The sequence below is a fragment of the Ranitomeya imitator genome, chromosome 3 (assembly GCF_032444005.1).
Source record: "Ranitomeya imitator isolate aRanImi1 chromosome 3, aRanImi1.pri, whole genome shotgun sequence".
NCBI classification, from domain to species: domain Eukaryota; kingdom Metazoa; phylum Chordata; class Amphibia; order Anura; family Dendrobatidae; genus Ranitomeya; species Ranitomeya imitator.
Genome location: NC_091284.1, coordinates 92310558 through 92332028, shown reverse-complemented (window position 1 = coordinate 92332028; position 21471 = coordinate 92310558). Strand labels below are relative to the sequence as shown.

The window sequence follows — 21471 nt, the reverse complement described above, 5'->3', positions numbered from 1 at the left end:
AAAATTACACCACATGAAGAAAAAAAGGCGATATAGTGTCACTCTGCACAGTAACAGGACCGCCCCCCCCTCCCCCCATTTAAAACAGTATACTCAAAAAATAAAATAAATACATCACTGCAGTAATAATATCCCTTAATTAGCCCCTATGGTAATAATATTCCCCATCCTGGCCCCGTGTGTCTCATTCCTGGCTCCAGCCATATGTTCTCCCATCCTGCACTCATGAGTATCCATTCTACACCATATGATCTCCCCATCCTGCCCCATCTGTCTCCATCGTATCCATCCTGCCCCATGATCCAATCCTGCCCCGTGTCTCCAATCATGCCCCGTATCTACATTCTGCCCATGCCTCCAGTCCTGCCCCCAGTGTGTCCAGCATATTACCCCCAGTGTATCCAGCATATTACCCCCAGTGTGTCCAGCATATTACCCCCAGTGTGTCCAGCATCTTACCCCAGTGTGTCCAGCAATCTGCCCCAGTATGTCCAGCATATTGCCCCCACACAGTGTGTCCAGCAATCTGCCCCAGTGTGTCCAGCATATTACCCCCAGTGTGTCCAGCAATCTGCCCCAGTATGTCCAGCATATTGCCCCCACACAGTGTGTCCAGCAATCTGCCCCAGTGTGTCCAGCATATTACCCCCAGTGTGTCCAGCAATCTGCCCCAGTATGTCCAGCATATTGCCCCCACACAGTGTGTCCAGCAATCTGCCCCAGTGTGTCCAGCATATTACCCCCAGTGTGTCCAGCAATCTGCCCCAGTGTCTCCAGCATTGTCCCAGTGTCTCCAGCATTGCCCCAGTGTCTCCAGCAATCTGCCCCACTGTCTCCAGCAATCTGCCCCACTGTCTCCAGCAATCTGCCCCACTGTCTCCAGCAATCTGCCCCACTGTCTCCAGCATTGCCCCCAGTGTGTCCTCCAGCAATCTGCCCCACTGTCTCCAGCATTGCCCCACTGTCTCCAGCAATCTGCCCCACTGTCTCCAGCAATCTGCCCCACTGTCTCCAGCAATCTGCCCCACTGTCTCCAGTAATCTGCCCCACTGTCTCCAGCAATCTGCCCCACTGTCTCCAGCATTGCCCCACTGTCTCCAGCAATCTGCCCCACTGTCTCCAGCAATCTGCCCCACTGTCTCCAGCAATCTGCCCCAGTGTCTCCAGCATTGCCCCCAGTGTGTCCTCCAGCAATCTGCCCCACTGTCTCCAGCATTGCCCCACTGTCTCCAGCATTGCCCCACTGTCTCCAGCATTGCCCCCACTGTCTCCAGCATTGCCCCCACTGTCTCCAGCATTGCCCCCACTGTCTCCAGCATTGCCCCCACTGTCTCCAGCATTGCCCCCACTGTCTCCAGCATTGCCCCACTGTCTCCAACAATCTGCCCCAGTGTCTCCAGCATTGCCCCAGTGTGTCCTCCAGCAATCTGCCCCAGTGTCTCCAGCATTGCCCCAGTGTGTCCTCCAGCATTGCCCCACTGTCTCCAGCATTGCCCCACTGTCTCCAGCATTGCCCCACTGTCTCCAGCAATCTGCCCCACTGTCTCCAGCAATCTGCCCCACTGTCTCCAGCAGTGCCCCAGTGTGTCCTCCAGCATTGCCCCACTGTCTCCAGCATTGCCCCACTGTCTCCAGCATTGCCCCACTGTCTCCAGCAATCTGCCCCACTGTCTCCAGCAATCTGCCCTAGTGTCTCCAGCATTGGCCCCAGTGTGTCCTCCAGCAATCTGCCCCACTGTCTCCAGCATTGCCCCAGTGTCTCCAGCATTGCCCCAGTGTCTCCAGCATTGCCCCAGTGTCTCCAGCAATCTGCCCCAGTGTCTCCAGCAATCTGCCCCAGTGTCTCCAGCAATCTGCCCCACTGTCTCCTCCAGCAATCTGCCCCACTGTCTCCAGCATTGCCCCACTGTCTCCAACAATCTGCCCCAGTGTCTCCAGCAATCTGCCCCAGTGTCTCCAGCATTGCCCCCAGTGTGTCCTCCAGCAATCTGCCCCAGTGTCTCCAGCATTGCCCCACTGTCTCCAGCATTGCCCCACTGTCTCCAACAATCTGCCCCAGTGTCTCCAGCAATCTGCCCCAGTGTCTCCAGCAATCTGCCCCAGTGTCTCCAGCAATCTGCCTCAGTGTCTCCAGCATTGCCTCCAGTGTGTCCTCCAGCAATCTGCCCCACTGTCTCCAGCATTGCCCCACTGTCTCCAGCATTGCCCCACTGTCTCCAGCATTGCCCCACTGTCTCCAACAATCTGCCCCACTGTCTCTAGCAATCTGCCCCAGTGTCTCCAGCATTGCCCCCAGACCAGTGTGTCCTCCAGCAATCTGCCCCAGTGTCTCCAGCATTGCCCCAGTGTGTCCTCCAGCATTGCTCCCCAGTGTGTCCACCGTTAACTGATAAAAAAACAAAAAAAAACCAAAAAACAAACAAACAGTCTCCTCACCTGTCCGCGCTCCAGGCGGTGAGCTCCCTTCAGCAGCGCACACTCGCTGGCGACTGACAATGACGTCAGACGCCGGCGACGTGTGCGCTGCGGCCGACATCAGCTGCCAGCCTCCAATTGGCTGGCGGCTGTTGTTGTTAACTATTGACGTGCGGGCACGCGCCCGCACGTCAATAGAAAACCGCCGCAGCGCCGGAAAGGGCCCGGTGAGCAGATGAGAAGGGGCCCAATGCGGGCCCCCTCTCTCTGCCCACCGGGTACGGCGGGGGCACATAAATGCCGGCGGGCATTCAGACGATTAGCGGAGGGTCAATCTGTGCGGTAGCCCAGGGCCCCCCCAGACCACTGGGCCATGGGCTACCGCCCATATTGACCCTCTGATAATCCGCCCCTGATTGGATGTCTTTAAATACAATGTTCCTGTGCTGAAATAATCTTATACATGTGCCCCTGCTGTGTACTGTGTAATGGCCGTGTCTGACCGTACAGGGACATGGTCTGATCATAGCACAGCTCCTGGGAATGGGAGGAGAAAAACGTATACAAACATTACAGCATGGGAGCGCAAATGATTCATTCTTTGAAGTAAAACATTGTTTAAAAACAGGCAGTGAAATGTTTTACCTCACAAAAAGAAACAACTGTGATCCCGTGCTGTCCTGTCTGTGTCCTCTCTTTTGCTTCCTCCCCTGCCCAGGATATGTGGTGTGTTCAGACCATGTTCCTGTACGGTCAGACACAGCCATTACACAGTACACAGCAGGAGCACATGTATAAGATTAGCTCAGCACAGGAACATTTTATTTAATCACATCCAATTGTGGAAATTATTATTCCAAGATCTATTGATAAAAAACAACTTTTGTTTGTGGGAAATCCCCTTTAAGGTTCCCAAGTACTTTAGAAACTGTTGTCAAATGCTTGTTTGGCTGCTGCCAGTTTAGATGGTTTAAAGGTACCTTCACACTGACCAACTTCACAACGATATCGCTAGCTAGCGATCCGTGACGTTGCAGCGTCCTGGATAGCGATATCGTTGTGTATGACACGCAGCAGCGATCTGGATCCTGCTGTGACATCATTGGTCGGAGCAGAAAGTCCAGAACTTTATTTGGTCGCTGGATCTCCCGCAGACATCGCTGAATCGGCGTGTGTGATGCCGATTCAGCGATGTCTTCACTGGTAACCAGGGTAAACATCAGGTTACTAAGCGCAGGCCCGTGCTTAGTAACCCGATGTTTACCCTGGTTACCAGTGTAAATGTAAAAAAAAAAAAACACTTCATACTTACATTCCGGTGTCAGTCGCGTCCCTCGGCGTTCTGCTTCCCTGCACTTTCAGCGCTGGCCAGCCGTAAAGCAGATTACAGCGGTGACGTCACCGCTGTACTTTACGGCCAGCTGGCGCTCACGTCAGTGCAGGAAAGCACAGCGACGGGGGACAGACACCGGAATGTAAGTATGTAGTGTTTGTTTTTTTTACATTAGCACTGGTAACCAGGGTAAACATCGGGTTACTAAGCGCGGCCCTGCGCTTAGTAACCCGATGTTTACCCTGGTTACCAGGGGACTTCGCATAGTTGGTCGCTGGAGAGCGGTCTGTGTGACAGCTCTCCAGCGACCACACAGCGACGCTGCAGCGATCGACATCGTTGTCTAGATCGCTGCAGCGTCACTAAATGTGACGGTACCTTAAGTGTTTGATTTCAAACCACGCGGTCCCCATCTTCCCCAACATCATGTTTTGGGTGAGTGTAGAGGAGCCCCCCATGCATGTTGGTGGGTTGAACGACTTTCACCCCTTCCTAATAGGGTGATTTTTTTTGTTTTTATGCTTTTAATTTTTTTCCCTTCTTCCAAGAGCTGTAACTGTTTTATTTTTCCATCCACATTGCCATATGAGGGATTTCTTTTGTATTACGAGTTTTCCATTTCATTTACTCCATTTATTTTACCATGTGATGTACTGGAAAGCGTGAAAAAAATGAAAAGTGTAGCAAAATAATAAAAATGTTTTTAAATTTACCTTGTTCATAATACAAAAAATTGTCCTGGTAATATTATTCTCCGGGTCAGTGCAAGTAAACGGATACCAAACATGCATAGATATTTTTTTTCACCACGTAAAAAAAAAAATTCACTTGTCTCGACATTTTCTGAGAACTGTAACATTTTCAATTCTTTGATGTTGGATGTCTGTTGGCTTATTTTTGGCGCCCTCAGCTGACTTTCTATTGATATTATTTTAAGATAGATATGATGTTTTGATTTTTTTTACATTTTATTGCAGTGGTCGAAAAAATGTAATTTCTAGTGTTTTGTTTTTTTTCTTTTCGACCATTCACCGACCGATCTAATTAATTGTATATTTTGATAGATCAGACATTTCCAAACACAGCGATAACATATGTTTATTTATTCATAATGGGGGAAAAAAAGGGTGGTTTGGACTTTTTTTTTTTTTTTTCATATTTTTACCAATTTTTTCTTTACTGTATTTGTTAGTCCTTTTAGGAGACTTAAACCTGCGGTTTTCTGATCACTTCTACTATACATAGCTATACCACAGTATTGCTATATATAGCACAAATTATAGCAACAGCTACAGGCTAGCTTTCAAAGGAATACAGTCATGACTGATACAAAGGCCTACAGCAAACCCCTGGTCATCATGGCAACCTATTGGCGCCCCATGATCACGTCACAGATGCGCTGATGGGTACATAGGATGATGCGACCCCTGCCGGCGCTCATTAAATGCCGCTGTCAATCTGTGACAGATTAACGGCTACTGGCAGAGCTCCGCTCCATCCACGACTGTTGGCGGCAGATCAGTACCAAAAAACACAGCCATCACCTGCCAGGAAAGATATGCCTTGTGATTCCACATCAAAGTCAGGGAGCTGGCCTATGAAGTACCATTACATCACAAGCCTGTAGAGGGTTAAGTGGTCACTGTCTGTTCAACAAACTTTTTATAAATCAATAGCACGAGTGAATTTAGGAAAAGTTGTAATATATCTTATCAGAGGAATATGCTTCTTATGAGCAACTTCTCCTGCTTCCTGTCTCCTGAACTCCTCCTGCATTCTGAAAAAAAAAACAGCTCAAAATGTCTTGGTCAAAGCAACACAGACTGACATCACTGTGAGGTGTCAACTTACACCTTATTATACTCAGTGGAGGGAGAGTCAGATTGAGGAACATTCAGCACAGTGAGAGAAGTAGACACAAGCAGATTGCGCTGCATCTCCTGTTTTACCTTAGACAAGTGCTGGATTCCCAGCTATACAGCTCAGTACTGCTGTAGAATGTCTCCCATACTGCTGCTTCAGTCTGTGTGCAGTAGAGATTAAAGAGCAAGGAATCTTCATTTCTCTGTGTATGCACATATTCAGGAATTGATAAGTGTTTAATTATGAACTCTAAACCTTAAATCCTTATCAAATTCAATAACATTTAGTGTACAAAGTGAGGTATATGGGCATTTTTCAACCCCATTCACATGCTTCAAGAAACATCCGTTCTTCTTTTGTCCACGCTGTAAAAAAGAAACCTTACACAAAAATATTAAGCATGGGCGTTCATATACAGACCCTGCAATTCTGCACAGAAAATAGGGACATCACAAAATTGGGCTTAAAATTGAATCTGAAGAATCTAAAATTTTTCCAATTTAAATTATTGTAATGTATTGCTTTTTCCTATTAATTAGATTTCCTTGGAAATAAAGTGGAAATAAAGTGATCACTGTTTATGCTGCTGTTGAAACCCCCAATGATAAACCGTAATCTGTGAGAAGATGCGGTAGTAAGAGTTCAAAATTCCTGCAGCGCCACAACAGGGGAATTTGATTATTGCACAGTACCCACTGTCTGTAAGGCAGGACAGGTCCTCCAGAGCAATTCACAATTCCTTAATGGTGTACATAAGACTCGTTGTATTATTTAGCAAGTTTTACAACACGTCAAGTCTTGGTTTACTTTTCGGCTAAAAAACCACGACTAGCCTCCTATAATTATGGATCACCCAGAAGGCCCAAGTAGACATTACATATTTCTAATAACACCCTTCATATATTTCCCAGCCTGTACAACTGCTTTATTACTCAGTGCTTTTTTTTTTTTTTATTATACTCGTGTTCTTTGGAGCAAATAGGATGAAATTTAATTGTATAACCATGTCTAGCCAAGGTAAAAAAACCATTTAATTAAAATGCACCAGAAATATCTAAGTCATATATTTATTTATATTACTGGTATCTTGTATTTTATTTATTTTATTTTGACTGCTCAAAGGAGTCCTGATGGTGGCTCCTCACCCACCCTCCATCCATCGTTAAAGTAAAGTTAGAGGGCAGACAAGAGTATTCTAATTCTCTGCTCAGGATCTTGCTATCCTCTGTTTCCTCTCTCATTAGGGACACCCACGTCATGCGATACTGCTCACATTAGACCTTAGGTCTTTTCGATACACACTCCAGGCTCTTTCTAACCTTCCAATGGGAACTGTCTCTTATCAGCTTAGCCCCTTTCACTCTGGGCTAGTCCTAAACATTAACTCTTGCTCTCCTACTGTCAAACCGCATACTTCGTTAATGCATATCAGAATTCACATGACATATTCTAGCAATATACTTGTTTATTGACATGGGCGGTGTGTTAATTTCCTTACACCACTACACAGTCAGAGCGAATGTAATCACTCCCTGCCTCTGATTAACAGCCTGCACAATCAAAGTGCAGGGGAAAGTGATTACTGCCGTGCTCACTGTATAGTGAACGGTGAATATGCAGTACCTCAATGACTGGAAGTGAGCGGCTGCAGGTGGAATAAAACTTCATTTTCTCCCTGCAGCTACTGCTTCAGTAAGCCATCTACCCAAGGATTAAACTTTTTTTTACCTGCAGATTACTCTTGTAAATAACATTTTTGGTTGTGATGGATTCCCTTTAACCACAATAAAGAAAAAAAGGATCAGCTCACCTATCATCGAGTGCATCGGATCCCACAAAACAAGGGGAAGCAGTCCATGTAGAAAAATGAAGAAATAGATCCGGCACTTCAGATAAAATCCCAGAATTTTTCATCCTTTAAAACATAGTATCACGGTAAAGTTAACACTTGATATGGATTATATATCCTATCCGAGGAGACAGTCCCGCGAGAAATTAATTAACAAGGTTGACGCGTTTCGAAGCGATGCTTCCTAATCATAACCTCCATTCGTTTTTAACCACTAAACAAGTCTTGACCACCAGGAAACCTCCATGTAAAAATGTTTGCTATCTAAAGGGTGTTATGTAGCATCTCATATTAGGAGTTCAATGTGAAAGGTTAGTGTGTCATTATTTTTAGCATTGTATAAATATCCTGTTTTCTGGAGAATTTAAGTCCATCCGTCCTATAAGCCAATTAGTATTTGGTGTGACCGAATAGTTCACTAGGCTGTACGCTCTACTCCTCACCATGGATGTTACTTTAACACTGGACTACATCCTTCCTAAGGGAAATATAGAATCACTTCATTCATATGGACAGCCGTGAATGGCACACCAGAGGTTTAAAGGAATTTTGGAATGCCTACATCCACTTCCTTCAATTCTGCTGGTGTCTTAAGCACCATAGGTAAAGGGCTGACTTGGAGCTCATATTTTCTGTGCCCAAACTCCTGACCTCGCCACATAAATAACAGCATTTGTCATTTGTGCGGGGCCGTTTCCTCCCTGGGGATGGTTGGACTTGAGACTTGAAGCATCTTTTAATTTAATGACTTGTGCTTTAACTTCACTCCATCCTGACAGGAGTACACTTTTCAAGTATTGACACAGAATTGTCACAGCCAACTTCTTCTGTACGCAAAATCTACAGAGAAACCATCGGCACAAAAGCCTCAGCAGAGCGGCCTCTTCATCCTGCCTCCATCCTATAAATGGTCCAAGACGTCGGCAATAAAATATCAAGAGGCTCCCAGCAGACCCAGAATACAGGAGATGCTCCACCACTTCCACAACTACGAGTACAAGCCTAACCCCGAAGGAGTGAACCAAGCTACAAAAGACCTCAACGATATATTCTACACCATGGCCGAACTGTCCGACCTTAAAAAAGTCAACAATAAAAGGCCAAAAGAAAAACAGGCCAATGGTTGGTTCGACAGAGAATGTAAAGCCATATGGAAGACCCTGAGAACAGCTTCAAACAAGAAACATAGAGACCCCAACCATCTGGGTCTGAGGAATGCCTACAACACCATACAAAGGCAATACAAAACCATCCTCAAGAGGAAAAAACAGAGTTACATCTCCTCCAAACTTAACGAACTCCAAGGCGCCCTCCATGACAACTCCTTCTGGGAACTATGGAACCACATGGATACAAAAAACAAGAAAACAATCATCCATATCCAAAATGGCAATATCTGGCTTCAGTACTTCAGAGACCTCTACAAAGACATCCCGAAGGAAAAACTAAACCAAGAAGAGAAAAACATAATGGAAAAACTAAAAGCTATGGAAGAAAAAGTCAAACATTTCCAAAACCCACTGGATACACCAATCACACTACAGGAAGTTACAGAGAGAATCTCTTCCATAAGGTGTAGAAAAGCCAGTGGCCCAGATGGAATCCCACCAGAAATGCTGAAATACAGCCCACCGGAAATACAGATGCAGCACCCCAGAGACCTGGTCGTTGCAGTAGTACCGCTCTGCCACTAAGGGGAGTGATGGTACGTCTGATGGCACTAAAGGAGTTCATCTGACCAGGTATCACCAGCACACATTACACTTCACACTCCGGCCACTAGGGGGAGCAAAGGGTTTTATTTATTAGGCCACTCCTCACACTGGTAAAACTAGGGGTTGGATAGAAAGTTAGTCAGAAGCTGACTGGGTTTTGTCCAGGCAACATCCCGTGGCAGGGGGTGTTGCGGGGGAAGTTTCAGGGGGGTCCCTGTCAGGCGTGGGAACCTGGCAGGCACCTAGCGACAAGGATAGAACGATACGGAGCCGCGCCTGCGCTATCTGCGGCGGCATCCAAAGAAAGGACACGAAGCAAAGGATATTGTGGACAGTGAGAAACGAGATCAAAGGATAGCCCGTAGGAGTCGTGCCCGGAGAACGGAAACATCCTACTGAGGCACGTAGCCGGTGCCCGGAACACCGAGGAAGTAACTGACTTTATGCCTTACTTCAAATACCGCAGGACAGTTAATTATAGGTTGGCTGTCTACCTTACATCACCTAAGCAAACATAGGGGGCAACGCGTGGAGAGGGGCATCTCTAGGGTCCCGGAGGAGCTCCGAGCCTTCCCGTCAAACGGGTGCATCCTAGCCATAACAAACCTGGGGGACGGAGAATAGAAAGAATGAGAAAGAACTAGAAAGAACGAGAAAGAACGAGAACAGAAGTTGTGAGGACTATCCCGAATGCTCAGCAGGGAAGCACTACAACACACAGGCGCTAGTGGTAGGCAACGATTTCCACCTGCAAAGGGAACTCTGGATGTGCCTTCGGACCGGCCGGTCTCAGACAGCCCTGTTAACTGTGCTTTGGATTGAGGATCCCGAAGTCATCAGTAAAGAGGTAAAGAGACTGCAACCCTGTGTCCTCGTTATTGTCTGCACCTCACACCATACCTTGTGGGAATAAAAGGACTAGAAATAGGAAAAACCCAATGTGGCTAAACAAAGAAGTAAGACAGGCAATTAACAGTAAAAAGAAAGCATTTGCACTACTAAAGCAGGATGGCACCATTGAAGCTCTAAAAAACTATAGGGAGAAAAATACTTTATCTAAAAAACTAATTAAAGCTGCCAAAAAGGAAACAGAGAAGCACATTGCTAAGGAGAGTAAAACTAATCCCAAACTGTTCTTCAACTATATCAATAGTAAAAGAATAAAAACTGAAAATGTAGGCCCCTTAAAAAATAGTGAGGAAAGAATGGTTGTAGATGACGAGGAAAAAGCTAACATATTAAACACCTTCTTCTCCACGGTATTCACGGTGGAAAATGAAATGCTAGGTGAAATCCCAAGAAACAATGAAAACCCTATATTAAGGGTCACCAATCTAACCCAAGAAGAGGTGCGAAACCGGCTAAATAAGATTAAAATAGATAAATCTCCGGGTCCGGATGGCATACACCCACGAGTACTAAGAGAACTAAGTAATGTAATAGATAAACCACTATTTCTTATTTTTAGTGACTCTATAGCGACAGGGTCTGTTCCGCAGGACTGGCGCATAGCAAATGTGGTGCCAATATTCAAAAAGGGCTCTAAAAGTGAACCTGGAAATTATAGGCCAGTAAGTCTAACCTCTATTGTTGGTAAAATATTTGAAGGGTTTCTGAGGGATGTTATTCTGGATTATCTCAATGAGAATAACTGTTTAACTCCATATCAGCATGGGTTTATGAGAAATCGCTCCTGTCAAACCAATCTAATCAGTTTTTATGAAGAGGTAAGCTATAGGCTGGACCACGGTGAGTCATTGGACGTGGTATATCTCGATTTTTCCAAAGCGTTTGATACCGTGCCGCACAAGAGGTTGGTACACAAAATGAGAATGCTTGGTCTGGGGGAAAATGTGTGTAAATGGGTTAGTAACTGGCTTAGTGATAGAAAGCAGAGGGTGGTTATAAATGGTATAGTCTCTAACTGGGTCGCTGTGACCAGTGGGGTACCGCAGGGGTCAGTATTGGGACCTGTTCTCTTCAACATATTCATTAATGATCTGGTAGAAGGTTTACACAGTAAAATATCGATATTTGCAGATGATACAAAACTATGTAAAGCAGTTAATACAAGAGAAGATAGTATTCTGCTACAGATGGATCTGGATAAGTTGGAAACTTGGGCTGAAAGGTGGCAGATGAGGTTTAACAATGATAAATGTAAGGTTATACACATGGGAAGAAGGAATCAATGTCACCATTACACACTGAATGGGAAACCACTGGGTAAATCTGACAGGGAGAAGGACTTGGGGATCCTAGTTAATGATAAACTTACCTGGAGCAGCCAGTGCCAGGCAGCAGCTGCCAAGGCAAACAGGATCATGGGGTGCATTAAAAGAGGTCTGGATACACATGATGAGAGCATTATACTGCCTCTGTACAAATCCCTAGTTAGACCGCACATGGAGTACTGTGTCCAGTTTTGGGCACCGGTGCTCAGGAAGGATATAATGGAACTAGAGAGAGTACAAAGGAGGGCAACAAAATTAATAAAGGGGATGGGAGAACTACAATACCCAGATAGATTAGCGAAATTAGGATTATTTAGTCTAGAAAAAAGACGACTGAGGGGCGATCTAATAACCATGTATAAGTATATAAGGGGACAATACAAATATCTCGCTGAGGATCTGTTTATACCAAGGAAGGTGACGGGCACAAGGGGGCATTCTTTGCGTCTGGAGGAGAGAAGGTTTTTCCACCAACATAGAAGAGGATTCTTTACTGTTAGGGCAGTGAGAATCTGGAATTGCTTGCCTGAGGAGGTGGTGATGGCGAACTCAGTCGAGGGGTTCAAGAGAGGCCTGGATGTCTTCCTGGAGCAGAACAATATTGTATCATACAATTAGGTTCTGTAGAAGGACGTAGATCTGGGGATTTATTATGATGGAATATAGGCTGAACTGGATGGACAAATGTCTTTTTTCGGCCTTACTAACTATGTTACTATGTTACTATGTTACCATCACTATCCACCTTACTGGGAAGCCCTGGGGACATACTTCACCTGTGGGAAGGTATACCATCTAGCTGCCATCACCTCACCCCAGTGGGCCCCAAGCAGCGTCGGTCACCCTGACCGAATACCACAGGTGGTGTCACAAAACTTTGACAGACTCATATCACCTTTCATTGGACGCCCCTTAGCAGGGTCACGGACCGGGTCCAGCCACCGTGACAACCCCAGAACTGAGACAGAGAGGACCGGTACCGAGTAACCTGTGGCCCTGTGTCCAACTTGGCGTCACGAACAGGATCGTACTTAAGCCTGAAGAATTGGGTCATGTGTGCCTTGGAACTGTGATTGAATTGTGCTTGAACTGTGATTTATTGCCGAGACTGTGTATTGAAAAAGGCCCCCAAGATTCCCGCCAAAACCGCCGCCATTGCCGCGCCACGAAGAGCGCAGGAGAAGGAGGGCGTGCCATGGGAGGAGACTGCCAAAGAGGCGCCAAAAGTGACGACCGCCCTCTCCGACTACCGCTACAGAATGACGAACTCAGGAATGCAGGAGCTCAAACCAGCAGGAGCTTTCATTGGACGCCCCTTAGCAGGGTCACGGACCGGGTCCAGCCACCGTGACAACCCCAGAACTGAGACAGAGAGGACCGGTACCGAGTAACCTGTGGCCCTGTGTCTGGGGGCGCTCCACAGACCGCAATGGTTAAACTGTTCAATATTGCGCTAGTACTTCCCTCGTACCTGGAATCAAGGCCTCATCTTACCCATTCACAAGAGTGGGGACAGCTATGACCCTGCCAACTACAGAGGTATATGTGTCAGCAGCAACCTGGCATCTTGAACAAAAGCATCTTGAACAAAAGGATCCTTAATTTTCTCACCGAGCATAATGTCCTCAGCAAAAGTCAAGCGGGATTCATGCTAAACCACCACACTACCAACCACATCTACACCCTGCACAGCCTGATTCAGAGTCACGTCCACAAAACAAAGCACGGGAAGATGTACGCTTGTTTTGTGGACTTCAGAAAGGCTTTTGACTCAGTGTGGCACCCAGGCCTGTTACTGAAGCTGCTGGAGAACGGAATAGGAGGAAAGACCTACGATGTCATAAAAAGCTCCTACACCGAGAACCACTGCAGCGTGAGCGTGAATGGTAGAAGAACGACTGATTTCCAGCAGTGCCACGGAGTCAGACAGGGCTGCACCCTAAGCAAGCCCAACGCACTTCAACAGTTACCTCAATGAGTTGGCCACCGCTCTGGAATCTTCCCCAGCACCAGGTCTCACACTCCTTGATGCTCCTCAGACCTTGTGGGGGCATCACAGCACAGAACTAGACCCCAGTCAGAGGACAATAAAACAATCACACTCCTTATCTAATAACTCTTCCAATATTTATGGACACAACTGTTTATCACTCTCACATTATGGTAGTTCTGCTTCACGTCACCTGTCTTATCTATGGCATTATTTCTGGGCTGTATTGTGCATAAATATCATAAATTTCAGTTAGCCATTAAAAGGTATCAACCACTGATGAGTCTCAATTTTTTTTTCTATCTACTGGCTAACACGGTACCAAGATATATCTTTCCTACATTATAAGTTGTGCGACAGATGTAACTATACTGTGGTCATGGACTTGTGGTCCTCTATCTACTGCTATGCAGCAGAGGAGTAGTCCTGCAAGACCACCTCTACTTTTATTTTTTGTCTGGATTTGTCATGGGGTCAGGGGAAACTTTTGTTCTGAACATATGTGTGAGTTCTAGAGGAGGAATATGCATTACAAAACAGTTTTGTGGGATCTAGAGATTAGAACCACATGAATCAGACTTGTACGGCACATCTTACATCAATTTGTATTACTATATTGTACTCTGAGGGCATCAAATTCCAGCATCTGTGTTTAAAAAAGTAGTTTGTAGATATATTATTACCTTTATTTTTGGTATTTTATAATTATTTTTCAATTTCAGTGTGGAAAGAAAAGACCCATTGGCTGCCTTAGCCAGAGAATATGGAGGCTCAAAAAGAAATGCTTTATTGAAATGGTGCCAAAAGAAAACGGAGGGTTATTCGGTGAGTTCTTTAATGTCCAATATGGAATTCATATAATGCAATTTCCTCACTATTAAAAAGTTTCCCTTGAAGACTGGTTTAATAGACTATTAGGGCACAGTCAGACGGCCGTATAAGACAGCCGAGTGAGATCTGATGTTTTATTGAAGTCACATGATCACCTGCAGACACTGGAGAATCCTCACAGGGCGCAGTGTGCTCATTCATAAGTCTGCGGTCACATAGAATGTAATTGTACTTTAAGACTAGACATCTCCTTTAATACTTACCTCTTTCTATCAGACCTGTTTGATGATTTGTCTTGTATACAATGATAAGAACATGACTTGGGACTCCCTTCCACGTGCGATTAAATCGGACGAATGCAATCCGATAAAAAATCAGACAGCAGTTGTACCAATTTAATCCTATGCTTCTATTCTCAATGGCATTTTTTTTTCCTGCTCCGATCAGATTGTGCGATCGGACCAGAAAAAAAACACAGCATGCTGCGATTGCATGGCAAATTCAGATTGCACGCTTACATATAAGTCTATGAGTGCATGTGAAACATCAAACTGCATTTGGATATCACCTAAGTGCAGTGCGATTCCCGCCAACGCCAGCAGCAGAGGAGATGGAGAAATTAATTTCTCCATCTCCTCCGCAGCTGTGCTGCAATTCATACAGAATGGGCCCCATATAATGCTCCATACAGTATAATGGCCCCATATATTGCTCCATACAGTATAATGACCCCATATAATGCTATATACAGAATATTGGGCCCCATATATTGCTCCATACAGTATTATGGGCACCATATATTGCTTCATACCGTATAATGACACCATATAATGCTCTATACAGCATAATGACCCATGTAATGCTACATACAAAATACATATACGGTAATAGCCCCCTATATTACTCTGTACACTATAATGAACCCCATATATTGCTCCATACAGTATAGTGGCCCAATATATTACTCCATACAGAATAATGGCCCCAAATATTGCTTCATAAAACTTAATGGCCCCATATATTGCTCCATACAGTATAGTGGCCCTGTATATTGCTCCACACGGAATAATGGCGCCCATATAATGCTCCATACAGTATAATGGCCCCATATTATGCTACAAAAATAATCAAATACTCACCTCTTCGTGTTCGCCGCTGCCTGTCTGCTGCTCCGCTTAGGTCTCCTCAGCGTCTTGACTCTGTGATGTCTCAGTGCATTGGTCGGGCTGTAGTGACGTCAGCGCGACGTCTGCACTGAGACTTCACAGAGAATCAGAGGCATTGAGTAGATCAGAGTGGACACCGGAGCACTAGCAACATGGAACGGGAATAGATGAGTATTTGAAACTGTTTAAGGGGTGATTCGGCCAGTCCTAGAGCTGGCATCAGGCCTCCTTGACAACTTGTAGTGCGCCAAGTCCCCAATCGTTGCCAGCCGATGATGAGCAGCAGGTCAGCAGCAGGATGCCAGCCTGCGCTCCTCTTCATGTCTGACTTCGCTTGTATGGAGTCCCACATGCAGACGTGCCTCTGCTCCGTTGACGGCGCAGCTGCCGGACGGCCACCCTCCAAGCTTCTGTCAGAGTCCGGGACTCTTTTTTTTTTTTTCTGGGACAGGTCCTGTTTGTTTTGTGCATGGCAGCTTTTTTAGCGCATGCGCAGTACATACTTCAGGGATGGGGGGAAAATTCACGGACTGTGCTTTTTTTCTGCCGAATGCTGTTGACGCAGAGAAAGGCACTGGGTTTTTATGGACCGTCTGTCAATTTACAAAACATTGGCAACTATAGTTGTGTAGATGGGGGGTTTCCCGTCTGTATAATTTCATCCAGTGAGCCTAAGGGAGTGATTGTAAGCAAAAAACAAATAACCGTATGAAATTCTGTTTTTCCTTTTATAGAGCTTGAAGATTTCTAAAGATCTTTTAGTAGATTTATTTTCACTTTTACGAGTGTCAACAAACAGTGATTTCTTATTTTCATTAGAACAAAATATTGCATGTGCTGTAATGTTTTGCTCTGCGTGAAATCCTTCTTACTGATTACAATTAGAACACCCACATCGCACTTGTCATATATACACACGTACTTTCTTTAAGGTCTGCACAATTTATGTTTGTCATAGTTCATCGGCCACCCAGCAGTAAAACCACCAGTAGTATGCAAACTTTCTTTTTGGCATTTACAAGCAATCCCCCAGAGTCTGGCTGTATAGTCGGTAGTTAAAATTACATAGCATAAATCTAAAAGTAAAGCTTGCAAATGTATCCTGAGATACATTGTCACCATTGCAGCACAGTTTTTGCATGTCATGTACCTTCTATTGTTCAAATGCTTGGAACTTGCTAAAATAAAATTAGTGGGGTGAGCTTGTAGCCTCTTTTTTACCTCTCGCATACCGCTTAAAGGTAATCTGTCAGCAGTTTTTGCTATAAATCTGTGAGCAGTATAACATAGGGCAAGAAACTCTGATTGAAGGGCTGTATCACTTACTGATACTTTCATGAAATACTTGTTTTGCCTAATGTAGATCTAACAGGGCTAAATCTTCTTATTCTATTATGCTGCTCTCACATTCAATAGCAAAAACTTGCTGACAGATTTCCTTTAAAGAGAACCTGTCACCTGACTCACCAAAACCGGAGGCATCATGAATCAAGGCCTGGATGACTGCAACCAGTTATTGCCTCGCTGTTTTGAGAAAATATACTTTAAAGATCCTGCCGATGGACCATAGTGAGAGACTAGATTCGCCTGGCTCCACCTCCAGCACTGCTGCAGTTGATTGACAGGTTTCTCCCATAGCGAGATACCTGTCAATCACCTAGACCAGCATTGGGAAATGCCTACGGGGAACCGCGCAGCTGGATCCTTGAAGAATATTTTCTCAGGAATACTTGAGTGATTCCAAGAACCGCAGTGATGAGGTCAAACCATGGTACATGCTGCCCGCAGTTTTGGCAGAGTAATTAGTGGGCAGGTTTCTTTTTGGTACTGAATAGTATCAAAAGCTCTATAAAGCCTAGGGTCCCCTAGAAGCATTGGCCTACTGTGCCTATTGGAAATCCATTTCTGGCACCATGTTTTTTTTTTCTGATGTGAGTTATTAAACCTTACTTGCATAGAGATGGCTGGGAAATGGTTGATTCTCATATTGCTGATGTTTTTATTTTTTTTTCACGAAAAGCTGTAAGGAGAATACACATTTTACATTAGGAAATGGAATTGCGAGTCATTACAGAATTCTATCATCCGCTGGTAATGTGTTTTTCTTAGAAGTCTCCTGATGAATAACAAAACATATTAAAAAACTGGAATGAGGTGGCTGGTAGTGATTCTTTCCTTTGAAAAATGTAGATTTAGTGTAGTGCAATGGTCCCTAATGAATAATGGTGGTGGTAGATCCTGCATTGTTACTTTCTGGAATAACTCAGAATACAGATTTACTTTAGTAAAACTGTGACTCTTAACTTTATATCTGACACTTTTGATGACTGACCATGAATATAGACAAACCAGTTAGGATGTGAAATGTTAAATGATGTGGATAATAATTTAATGAGAACCTGTTGCAAAGACAAAATGGTATTTAACTACAGCCATAGTGATAATCTGCAGATAAATACCATTTTGACTGCTCGTTTACAGTCAACAGGATACCGTTTGGGCTGTGAACAGTCAGCGCTAAATACACAGTGTATCCGTGCTGTAATCACTTGCCCTGCACCTTGTCTGATAACCTGCTCAGTTTTAGCTTTGGGACTTTTACAAATGAAACATGTGGTTTTCAACATAGTTCACATGTATAAGTTGTGCAGTGCAAAACCACATTTGTGGTCTTTGCCTTGTAGTTTTAGTACACTACCGGTTTGCAAGCTAAAAAATTTCTATTCACCACTGGTTTGCAGGGTCTTCACATATGAAGTCTATAATACATGGAATAAGATGGTCACCAGTGTATTTTTTTCCCCTGACAAAACAAAAGGTTCAAGAGAAATACTGTAGTTTTTACATAGTAGAGCTGTAATTTTTGTGAAGAGAAACTACTAATTGACTTATTTATCACTTTATTACACTCCTAAAAGGTAAGATAAACTACAGAAAAAACGTTACCATTTCTCATGCATAGATTAGAAGTTTACGACTTGTTTCTGCTATAGGAAGGAAAAGTAACAATTTGTAATGAAGAGCCATACTTGTTACTGCATTACATAATACGTGAGTGCTTTTTCTTTCTCTTTTTGCTTAATGTAAAATGTGTATTAAAAATAATTTGACCATACGAGGATTCAGATAAACTAAGATGTGTCCTGTAACTAGCATCACAGGTGTCTGCAAACTGGTAATAGCATAGAAAACTGGGAAGCAAACACAAGCACAATAGGGTCTTAACTGGTAAAATCGGTGAGAAATCAACGGGGTGCTTACTCACCTGATGGGGTTGCAAAGTAGCAACATGGACAACAACTTAAATCAGCTGCAGCACAACACGGTTCCGTGGACCGAGGAAGAGATTCAACAAGTGGAGGAAAATGCGTGTCAAGCCTGCGCTGTTGAAAGATCCAGGATGTCGGCTTAATTCTTTCAAATCATTTATTCTGAACAGGTTCAGCAGTCAACGCATTTCAAGGTCACATAGGACCCCTTCTTCAGGACAAAAACGTTATCAAACTGGTAACCAGTCAGACTGCCTATTTAAAGGTCTAAAAGTAGTCATTGTGTTGTTTGGATTCCACGCTGAACATAGACCGAAGAAAGCTAAGGAGAGAGTAGTCTCGAGAGATTAGAAAGAAAATTATAGACAAACATATTAAAGGTAAAGGCTACAAAGAGCATCTCCAAACAGCTTGATGTTCCTGTTACTTCAGTTGCACATAAGATTAAAAAGTTTAAGAGGTTGTCTGGTCCAAATCGATAAGTCTGCGGTCACTCTGTGTGACTGCAGACTTCTGATTTCCCCCCAGTACACGCACTCTTTGCTGCGGGTATTCACTGGTATCTGAGCCAGGACTGGTGGGTATGTGTTATATATACTTCCAGCCAGGGCCCGTCTAGTGGGCGTGGCCGCACTCCATACACTTGGAGAACTATACAAGAGTATGAAAGCAAGGCCATCCCCTGTCCAAGAGTATGTATAACTCATACATACCCTCCGTTCTCAGCTCAGAAACAGGCAAATCCCCGCAGTGCAGAGTTTGTGTGCTTGGGGGGATTCATAAGTCTGCAGTCACACAGACTTATCGATTTGGACTGGAAATCCCCTTTAAAGGACTGTAGCCAACCTTCCTGGATGTATGCACAAATGGAAAATTAATGACAATTGAAGGGGCAAGACATCTGAATGGGCTTTTAACTAGATCACCCTAATTACAACTTCAGTGGTCACCATAGTTGTGGGTATAGGGGAACCTCAGCAGATGACCATGCAGTTACTGAAAATAAATCTTTATGCAAAGACCAACACTGATATTACCGGCATGTGGTGACCATATAATGATGGATACCAGTCCTGTAGAACATGTAAGAGATTACAGTACAGTTACAGATGGTGACTTACAACTGATGTTCTATCTTATGGAGTTGTTCAGTTTTCCAAATGCATATGGACAAGCCGCAAAGGTTATGGGAGATTGTCTTTTGGCAATTCAATAAGATCAATGTTCACAGATGCAAAAATGAAAAGAACATTGCACCTATTGTGAACCATGGAGGAGACTTGGTTATGTTTTGCTGCTGCTTTGAGGTATCTGTGCAGGGTACAATGAAATATCAAGTAATCTGTAGGGAAATGTACTGCCCATTGTCAGAAAGTTTATTCTGAGTCAGAGTCACAGGTCATGAGTCCTCCAACAAAACACAGTTAAGCACATCCAAGAACGGTTAAGAGCAAAGCATTGGACACTTTTGAAGTTTGCTCACAAGTAGTGGGCTAAAATATATGTGGACAGGTGCTGAATAGTGATGAGTGAATATACTCGTTACTCGAGATTTCTCGAGCACGCTCGGGGGTCCTCCCAGTATTTTTTAGTGCTCGGAGATTTTTTTTCTTGCCGCAGCTGAATGATTTACATCTGTTAGCCAGCATAAGTACATGTGGGGGTTGCCTGGTAGCTAGGATATCCCCACATGTACTGTACTTATGCTGGCTAACAGATGTAAATCATTCAGCTGCGGCAAGAAAACCTAAATCTCCGAGCACTAAAAAATACTCAGAGGACGAAATCTCGAGTAACGAGTATATTCGCTCATCACTAGTGCTGAAGTCTCATTGAGAATTACAGAAAACATTTGTTCGCCACTAAAGGTTGGGCAACAAAATATTAAGTTAAGTCTAGCATCATTTTTGTCAAGGCCATTTATTTTAGGTTTTTTTCTTCTGTTGAATCACAATTTCGAAAAATGTCTGAGTAGAGAGAACTCTATTTTGTGTAGATAAGCCAGTATTAGAAACTTCTCCAATACTGACTTATCCACACAAAATAGTGTTCTCTCTACTCAAACCAAAGTCCCACTTCTCTCCACTTTCTTTTCCACTACTTCACCTTCCATACTAACTCTTAGTTCTACTTTTTTCTCCTTTTCTCTTACCTCTTATTCTTCTCTCTAATCTACTGTTTACCCCTCGCTCGACTATTTCACCCCAGCACATTACTTGAAGTTGGTGGTCTTGGCTATTTGTGTGGACTTGTGCAGTGAGGGCGCTACACCCAAGCAGGCCGCATGTATTGTTTGACCAGGATCAGATGTTTCACAGTTCAAGGAGGGAGACCACCAGTTCAAAATATACTTTTTACTGAACATGAACTTGGGAAGGGTTTTATACAGCACATAGCAGGTACATTTCTTCCTAAATGTTTCCTTCATTATCGGTAACATTTTCCTCACACAAATTCCATCCCATTCTCCTTTCTCTTTACTTCTTCTCTGTCTTCACTTTTCCTCAGTGCCTCACCACAGCTCAGCTCAATACTACAGTTCGAATAGCAACAGTCCTTTACTCAACCTTTGGTTCAGCATCTTATTTCCACTCTGGGGAACTACGGTTTCAGTATGGCGGTACTTATCTTCTCTGTCTCTGACACTCTGGAGCTCCCGCCGGGCATTCTCTTCGACTCTCATACTCCCTCCTGTTTAAGCACATTACCTTTAGGAGTTATAAACTTTGGGCCATCTTCTCCCAGGACCCGTCTCCAATAAATCACTCTTCCTCGTTTCCGCTCCAGATCACACTATCTCTTTCTC

General features: G+C 44.2%; 1 protein-coding gene across 3 annotated transcripts in view; it reads left to right on the top strand.

Annotated features, from left to right (window-relative positions):
• The window catches only part of LOC138672780 (cytospin-B-like), a 442687-nt gene that overhangs the window by 379528 nt on the left and 41688 nt on the right, over positions 1–21471 (top strand). For all 3 annotated transcript variants that reach the window (XM_069761133.1, XM_069761134.1, XM_069761135.1), the window contains one exon: positions 14122–14224. In XM_069761133.1, the coding sequence (XP_069617234.1) occupies positions 14122–14224 (103 nt within the window). The remainder of the gene's footprint in view (positions 1–14121; positions 14225–21471) is intronic.